At 43.6% G+C, this 8,636-nt stretch overlaps 2 protein-coding genes across 10 annotated transcripts in view; one reads left to right on the top strand and one right to left on the bottom strand.

Annotated features, from left to right (window-relative positions):
- Window positions 1-21: 21 nt before the first annotated feature.
- On the top strand, window positions 22-1,622 carry dnph1 (2'-deoxynucleoside 5'-phosphate N-hydrolase 1). Its single transcript, XM_021608693.3, has 4 exons — window positions 22-459; window positions 664-735; window positions 1,026-1,136; window positions 1,326-1,622. Exons 1-4 carry the CDS (start codon window positions 324-326, stop codon window positions 1,442-1,444), a joined length of 438 nt encoding a protein of 145 aa, XP_021464368.1. The 5' UTR covers window positions 22-323; the 3' UTR covers window positions 1,445-1,622.
- A 1,902-nt stretch (window positions 1,623-3,524) lies between these two features.
- dlk2 (delta like non-canonical Notch ligand 2) overlaps window positions 3,525-8,636 on the bottom strand; it is a 65,783-nt gene continuing 60,671 nt past the window's right edge. For 6 of the 9 annotated variants that reach the window (XM_090237956.1, XM_090237963.1, XM_036983187.2 and 3 more), the window contains 3 exons: window positions 7,799-7,929; window positions 7,553-7,700; window positions 3,525-6,847 (listed from right to left, as the gene is read on the bottom strand). In XM_090237956.1, the coding sequence (XP_090094082.1) occupies window positions 6,046-6,847; window positions 7,553-7,700; window positions 7,799-7,929 (1,081 nt within the window). In that variant the 3' untranslated portion in view covers window positions 3,525-6,045. Of the gene's footprint in view, window positions 6,848-7,552; window positions 7,701-7,782; window positions 7,930-8,221; window positions 8,295-8,636 lie in introns of all 9 variants that reach the window. The other 3 variants (XM_090237981.1, XM_021608646.3, XM_021608653.3) reach the window with 3 other exon arrangements.

Raw genomic sequence — 8,636 nt, 5'->3', positions numbered from 1 at the left:
GGGGTCATCACTAGTTACCATAGCCACAAAGTTATAAACCCCTCCCATTTCTGCGAAGAATCTTCTTAAAATGTAATTTTAAAACTAACCCTAACCGTAACTTAAACCTTAACCGCATTGCTAACCTTGTGTCCTAACCTTAAATTAAGACAAAAAGGCAAAAAATAAATAAATAAATAAATTTTTACGATATAAACCATTTGACTTTGTGCCTGTGCTATCTAGTGGACACTGGATTTATTTTTTAGGCATCATTTTCACTCGACTCAATCAAAAACGTTTTCAGACACCTACCTATAAGTTAGCAAGCTAAAAGGAAAGCTATGCAAATTTACTTCTGTGGCAGTATTCGTGGAGGAAGACAGGATGTGGTTATTTATCAGAAAATTGTGCAGAAACTACAGCAATATGGAGAAGTTCTGACGGAGCACGTGAGTCACTGTGATCTGTCAGAGAAAGGTGAGCCACGTTCTTTACCACAGACGGTGTCTTCCCTGTAACGAATTTGTAGATTTGGATACCAGCATGAGCTCAACTTGCTTGTCGTTTGCAGGACTGTTACGTTTTATGAAACTATTTTTTTTGCATTCTGACTAGAATTTGGACTGTGGTGGTCATGAACTCGTCAACATTTACTTGAACCTTGCATCTTGACTGTCCTAGGTGAGGATGCTGTGCAGGACGGCGATACATTTATCCATGACCGAGATATGGAATGGCTTATGATGTCTGATGGTAAGAAAGAGTCAGGACGAGTTTGCCTTAGGATGAAAATATTTAAATGTCTGTTGTCTTGTTTATAATATGTGCATCTACTCTGTCACTATTCATTGAAAGCGATTTATTTCAGAATAGCAAAGGTGTATAATGCTACTCCTACAGTATTTAAATATTAGCTCTTGTTCTTGCTAAAAAAGTTACCCATTGCGGAAAGTGACTAATCTATACCCGTGTTGCAAGACAAGTTAGTAGTGTTTGCTACTACACAATGTTTCGATCTAAACATTGCTCTTCTCTAATGTCAGTGATAATAGCTGAAGTGACACAGCCCTCTCTTGGAGTTGGGTATGAGCTGGGAAGGGCCCTGGACATGCACAAGAAAATCCTCTGTCTTTTCCGGCCCTCCTCTGGAAAATGTAAGATTACAGTTTGACTTTGAGAGAAATTATCATAATACAATAACACATGTATTCAATAACACATATCACAGCAAGCTTTAAACAATCCCACATTTGAGACCGTCACAACTTGATGTTGATTTGATCATATTCCAGTCTTTTGTACCTACTGACCTTGTATGATATGGCTTCTCTACCCATGTCCAGCACTGTCTGCCATGATCAGAGGGGCGGTTGACGGGTCCCTGTTCCAGGTGCGAGACTACAAAGAGGAGGAGGTGGAGGGCATCCTGGAAGAATACTTCAACGGACTCGTCAAAGTCTGAGATGGTCTAACTGCACATCTATGGTGCCTTCAACAGTATAAGAAGAGATATGGTTAGGATTCCTTAAGTTTCTCAATTAAGGATCTATGTTTGTCAAAAATGGTTATGAATCCATTTTTTTTGAGAGCGATTTTATAGATATGACATGTTTTGAATACATTTTCTACATACACCGTAAGCAAATGTCTTGTCTTTTTACTGATTGCATATCAGTTTGTTGAATGCTTATAAAGCTATATCATAAGGTCACATCCATGGTGCATTTGCTATTTTGTTAATTGTACTTTGCTTCATGAGGTAGATGCAGGTTCTTCTGTCCACTGGGTGTCACTGGCTCCCTTTAAAAACCATGTAGGGTTCTTTTCATATAAAAATGATATCCTAAAATTGACAGATGGTTGACACATTGAGTTAGTGAGCTATTCCTCACCGACGCAACAAGAACGTGTGCTCTTAGTACTAGAGCAGGTGAATGAGTTATATCTCTTCAAGTCAATCATAACACTTTCTCTTATACAGTATAAATCTTGGGTTCTATTTAGACTACTACCTTAGTGCTCTGTATGCCTATAAGGATATATGGTATAGTGGAGTGGTGCCAGCTTGACTTGAATGTTAACAGGCAGCAGAGCTGGGGAAGGATGGAGGCCGGTCTACACAGGCATACATTTTTGCCATCCTGTCCCTAAAGAGGCAGCTGCCATTGTGACACAAGCACTGTTGCCCACAGGCCCAGCTGTTGGCACTTGGCACTTCCATCACCTCTGAAAACATATCAAAATCCTCTCCCAAGTCCTTTTTTACCACTGAACTGTGACAGGTGACCAGGGAAAAGGAACCAGTCAACCTTAGAGATGGAACTAGTAAATAGTTATTGGTTCACACTAGACCTGTCACTGGCAGTATTGAGTATCATAACTGTCTGTGTTCATTACAAAGTTAGGACAGTCATTTTCATTTCTGCCAATAAAAGGCCATAGAGGACTAATATCAACCAAAGAGGGATTTTGCACCTCTCTCCTAAAACAACCTGATGGGTTTCCTCAGGCTCACTAGCTCATATTTTATCGGATCTGAATGCATGACTGTTTATGGACCATCATACATCAGTAAACACTTCCCATTTGTTTCACATCAGTACCAGTTGACAGAGCACAGCTATGGTGATGTTGTACCGAGTTGGAGGCACACCATTAGGCTCCCAGAGCAAACCATCTGCTTCAGGAACAAATTCTCGTCGGCAGTGATTAGGGCACTGAATAACTGGCCAAAGGTCAGTGAAAACCTCAATGAGAGTATAGACAACTACATTTCCTTGTGCTGGCTGCTGGTTTATCTTATTGTGTGTTTTGTCCAGGGCCTGACTTTTCAATTGGTAAAATGACAAGTGATTTTGGTGTGTTCTAACATTGATTCCAACAATGCTATCTTACGGGAACTTGTGTTGTGATGACATGCATGTTACAGAGTAGCTCTATCATTCCTGTGTGGTCAACCTGAGGAGGGAACTGTCTGGAGCTCTTTCCCACAGGAAGTGAGGACTCTAGTTTCAGGTTATTCTTGGGGTCTCCGTAACTTCCTCTGCTGGATATTATGTCAGGTTGGGGTCAGGTCACTTTTCACCCCCACCGGGCATTATTTGGTAAATTCAAGGGCTTGGGAGCTGAGGAAATGTTTATGGTGGGATAAGAGCACAGATATTCAGGGAAACTTAAAGGGTAAGTCTCAAATTATGTAGAAACAATTGCTTGCTAGAAAAGACTGCAGGTCTATAACAGTGATGGTATAAAGTGCTAAGTCTGAACCATTGGTGTTTGTCTCCTGGAAAATAGACATTCAGAATGCTTTAAACAACAAACAAATGTGACACCTTGTAGCAAAGAAGGTACAGTATCATAGGTAAATGGACGATCAATGTGTTGTTTTCAATTGCTTGATTGAATTGACTTGTCACGCTGAGGTCATGTCATTTAGGGATAAAGCCAGGTATGTGTTCTTACATCTTCTGTACCTGTTATCTGTATCCTGGCTCTATCTATACTGAATTGGAAGCATTTTTGGCAGTCATTACGGCACTCTGTACAGGAAACAGTTCGCAACTTTATTGCAGACAATTCAGTATAAAAAAATAAGACTCATTGCAAATAGACCACGTTCTATAATAAATTACAGAAAATAAATAAAATGTACAGCTTCAAAATACTGTTAAGCAAATCCATATTGAAATTTGCTATTAAACACCATACAGAAGTAAACAGGTCACAAATTAATTTTCAGTGTTGACAGAATATTACTTTTTACGAAATGATACAATTATAATTTAAAGTAACTGTCCAGTGAAAATCTCTCTTAAAAGTTCAAATTCTGTTAACTAATACCCAAATAATGTTGTTGACTCATTCTATACTCATGTGGCCAAAGCATAAATAAATTAAAAAACATGAAGTCCCCACCTCAAACGTGTATCTCAAACAGAATATTTAAAAAATGCTTGCTATTTCCTCATAGAGAAGAATGAGTTTTCCAATCAGCGGTCTACACATTAATATTTTTAATGACCGGTATACACTCACATCATTCTGTTGTTGTCCACAGTGATAGATCGAGATATCATCTTTATATACACTGAGTGTACAAAACATTAGGAACATCTTTCCCTCAGAAAAACCTAAATTTGTCAGGGCATGGACTCTACAAGGTGTCGAAAGCGTTCCACAGGGATGCTGGACCATTCTGACTCCAATGCTTCCCTCAGTTATGTCAAGTTGGCTGGATGTCCTTTGGATCATTCTTGATACACATGGGAAACTGTTGAGCGTGAAAACACACTCAAACCGGTGCGCCTGGCACCATACCCCGTTCAAAGGCGCTTAAATCTGTTGTCTCGCCCATTCACCCTCTGAATGGCACATACACAATCCATGTCTCAATTGTCTCAAGGCTTAAAAATCCTTCTTTAACCTGAAAGACCAGGGGTTCCTAATGTTTAAAAAAAATGTTTATCCCCTTTTCTCCCCAATTTCGTGGTATCCAATTGTTAGTAGTTACTATCTTGTCTCATCACTACAACTCCCGTACAGGAAAGCCATGCGTCCTCCGAAACACAACCCAACCAAGCCACACTGCTTCTTAACACAGCGCGCATCCAACCCGGAAGCCAGCCGCACCAATGTGTCAGAGGAAACACCGACCTGGTTAGCGTGCACTGCGTCCGGCCCGCCACAGGAGTCGCTATTGCGCGATGAGACAATGATATCCCTACCGGCCAAACCCTCTCTAACCCGGACGACGCTAGGCCAATTGTGCGTCGCCCCACGGACCTCCCTGCCGCGGCCGGCTGCGACAGAGCCTGGGCGCGAACCCAGAGACTCTGGTGGCACAGCTAGCACTGCAAGGCAGTGCCCTAGACCAGTGCACCACCCGGTAGACCTGTTCCTAATGTTTTGTACACTCAGTGTATATCCCATGATGGCATCTGTGAGCGTACAGGCAGCGCCATTAAGGCCATCTTTATTTTGAAGTAGTCAATATTCTTCTTCTACTACTTCAATGAGTTGACAAACAAACTGAAAAGGTACATACGGCCACCTAGTATAGGTATAAGTATAATTCATTGGCTGATCCCTCCTGATGACCTGGATGGAATCATGTCATCCTTCCGTAACCCATAGAAAGTACAACCCTGTTGACTACCTTAAAATGTTGAAAGCCCTAAATGGCAATGCCCGTGCCTCTATCTAACTCTATGGGGTACGCCCACACCATTCCAACACAGAAAAGCAGATTTTTTTACATACATAATTACACTTTTTTGGAAGGAAAACTATTTTACTCATATTGTAATTAATTATAGGTCATATTTCATAGAAATCTGGAAACACTGGACAGTTACTTAAATGAAGTAGGTGTTGAGGTGTTGCAGATCTTGAGTTTGTGGTATAAAAAGTACACTGTTAAAACAACATGAATTCAGGCAATCATTTGTCTGCATGTCTGAATTCGGCTCACTGCAGAGCTTGTTCCGAGGTCAGAGCCCATTTGGAAAAATATGGGTAGATTCATTCATGTCTAACATTTTGGCCTAATATCATGACGAGAACAGCAGTGACAAATACCAGTACACCAATTAGGTTGACATAACAAGAGCATTGTCTCGGCTTGCATTCCAAAGCTGTCTGTCAGTAGGCCTGTCTTACATGCAGTTCATGCCAAGAAATCGAATCAGCTGATTTTGTGGACGGACAAATTACACATTGGTTGTCCGTGACAAGTAACCAAAGGACTTGAGTATATTTCTCATGATGTACCTCCGCTTTACCCCTCTGGTCAACAAATAATCCGTAATATTAGGACTACGCTCCTTTTGTTAAGAGAATGTGTTTGACACTCCTAACATTTACCCTTGAACAGACCCACTGGTCCCTTCTTGGTCCTGCGTCTCTTTAGATTTCGATACCTAGGTCGGTATGTTGTCTGTATTTTGACTGTCAGTACTGAAGAAAATCAGTCATGGAGGCAGGGCTGGGATAAAATCATGGCTTTACCTCTGCTGAGAGCAGTCTGTGTCCTGTGTTCAGGGCTGTGGAGGTAGTAAACATAACCTAAATCACCTCAGTGTTCAGTTTCTTCTTCTCCAGTTCTGGGGCTGTGGGTGTGTGCAGGAAGCTGATCTTACACTCCTGCTCTACTGTGACTAGGTGGCTCTGCGGGGGTGGCTGGCGGTCTCGGTGTTTCAGCGGGTGCAGGTGGGGGGTGGGGCCGCACCTGCAGCTTGCACAGTGGTCCTGCCAATGTCCCCTCAGCACCAGGCCAGCTGTGAGCACCACCACGGCAAGTGTCATGCCCCCCAGCACCAGGAGGGTGATGAGCTGCACCTCTGACAGGCCAGATGACCCCCACTGGGTCACAACCTCCTTCACAGAGATCTTAAGCAGCCTGTCTCCACTATTATTGTCCCTCCTCGTGATGTCCTGGTCTGGCCTGGACTGAGTTACCCTTCCCCAGCCCCCACCTCCCCCAGCCCAGTCATGGGAGCTGCTGATGGGCGCTTGGCTCGCTGGGCTCCTTAAGGGCACCTCGCAGGTCCTGCCAGTGAACCCAGGCTTGCAGAGGCAGTGGAAGGTGCTGGCACGGTCCAGACAGCGTCCTCCATTAAGGCAAGGTTGGCTGGCACAGTCATCCAGGTTGACGGTACAGAACCGGCCCGTGAAGCCCTCGGGACAGAGGCAGGAGAAGCGGTTGATGCCATCCAGGCAGGTGGCACCGTTACCACAGGGGCGCATCAGGCAGTCGTCCATGTTGTTCTCGCAACGTGGCCCGGTGAAGCCTGCCAGGCAGCGGCATGAGAGCTCTGGAGCATAACCGCCACTGTCCTCACACTGCCCGCCATTCTTACACGAAGACCTGAAAGATAAAGACAACATAAGCACTAAAAACCCTGAGGTAAATGATCTGAATAACTGAATAGATGTTCAGTGCTGAATTGATTACTTAACCCAAGCCTGTTCATATGGGCCTGGACATCCAACTGATTTGTAAGTAAATGTGTGGCGCTTTCTCTGTGATAATAAGTGATTACATTCAATCAGGCATTGATTTGGCACTTTAAGACAAATCTGCCCCAGAGTCTGTGCCTTGGCCTGTATGGTTTCCGTGGTAACCGTTTAGCCAGTGATTTGGGAACTCCATGGGGGCTGTAGTGTAGATGCCTGGCTTCAATGTGTTTCTTAGCACTAGAGGCCACTCACATGGCCGATAATGAGCCCATTAAATCACATGATTGCTCTCCAGTGGATACAAATTGACCAGGCTGCTACGTGGCCCGTGCCAGTCTGCATGTTTTTGACTGCCATCAGGGGACCAGCTGGGACACCACACAGTCAAAACCTACACACACTGAAACACACTCATTGAGAGAACCACTGATTGATTGTAATTTACACACACTAATAGTGTAGCTAGTTTCCCATTGAAAAGTCTAAAATGACCACTAGTTGAGTCACTGGTTGAGGTTGAACTTGTGATTTGTTTTGATTAAGGCAGAAGCAGTAGGCCTGAGACAAACTTGTTCCATAGATTGTTTTCGAGTGTGTTGCTAATTGAACTCACCTGCCGGTCTTATGACAGGGTCCTGTCTTGTGCTCGCAGTTCCTCCCGTGAAATCCCTCGGGGCAGAGGCAGGAGTATTCCCCGGAAACGTTGGCGTAGCAAGTGGCGCCGTTCTGACAAGGTGCCTCATTTGTACACACATGGATATCTGAAGCAGAGGAGAGAAGCGGTGAATACGTACTGCTCTACCACTCACTGAATAAATACAATTATGATGGTCTGATACATACAAATATTTTCTGTCACCTTTGTCGCAGAAGCGCCCTGCCCATCCAGGCTCGCAGGTGCATTGCCAGGGTTGATGACATGATCCATGGACACAGCCTGGCATTCTCGCACAGACGTTGCACTGCTGCCCCTCCCAACCCGGGTCACACCTGGAATAAAGCACAGCCAATTAGATCAGCTCTCAACTCTATAGCCAACAGAGCCTAATGATGGAGATATACAGCACAGGAGGTTGGTGGCACCTTAATTGGGGAGGATGGGCTCATGGTAGTGGCTGGGGCGGAATCAGTGGAATGGTATCAAACACATCAAATACATGGTTTGATGCCATTCCATTCACTCCATTCCAGCCATTATTATGAGCCGTCCTCCCCTCAGCAGCCTCCACTGATATACAGTTATATACAGTGGCATAATCAAAAATTGCAGGGCCACTCTTACCCTCCGCAATGGACACAGGAGGGCGCCCATACTTAACAAAATAACTTTTGCAATGCGCTGCTCTGTACAGCATCTGTGAGGCACATAAATATGAACATTTGTAGAATGTTCTTTCGTAGAAATACTCCATAGATTTTGTGAGTGCGACCCGCTCTAAAGGACATAATTGACACCAGAATATCGTGGGCCTGAATGATGGCTTTATATGTTTGTCATATACAGTTGAAGTTGGAAGTTTACATACACTTAGGTTGGAGTCATTAACTCGTTTTTCAACCACTCCACAAATTTCTTGTTAACAAACTATAGTTTTGGCAAGTCGGTTAGGACATCTACTTTGTGCATGACACAAGTAATTTTTCCAACAATTGTTTACAGACAGATTATTTCACTTATAATTCACTGTATCACAATT

This window comes from Oncorhynchus mykiss, chromosome 1 (assembly GCF_057628025.1).
Source record: "Oncorhynchus mykiss isolate SJ-2025 chromosome 1, ASM5762802v1, whole genome shotgun sequence".
NCBI classification, from domain to species: Eukaryota; Metazoa; Chordata; class Actinopteri; order Salmoniformes; family Salmonidae; genus Oncorhynchus; species Oncorhynchus mykiss.
This window is presented reverse-complemented; position numbering and strand designations above follow the sequence as displayed.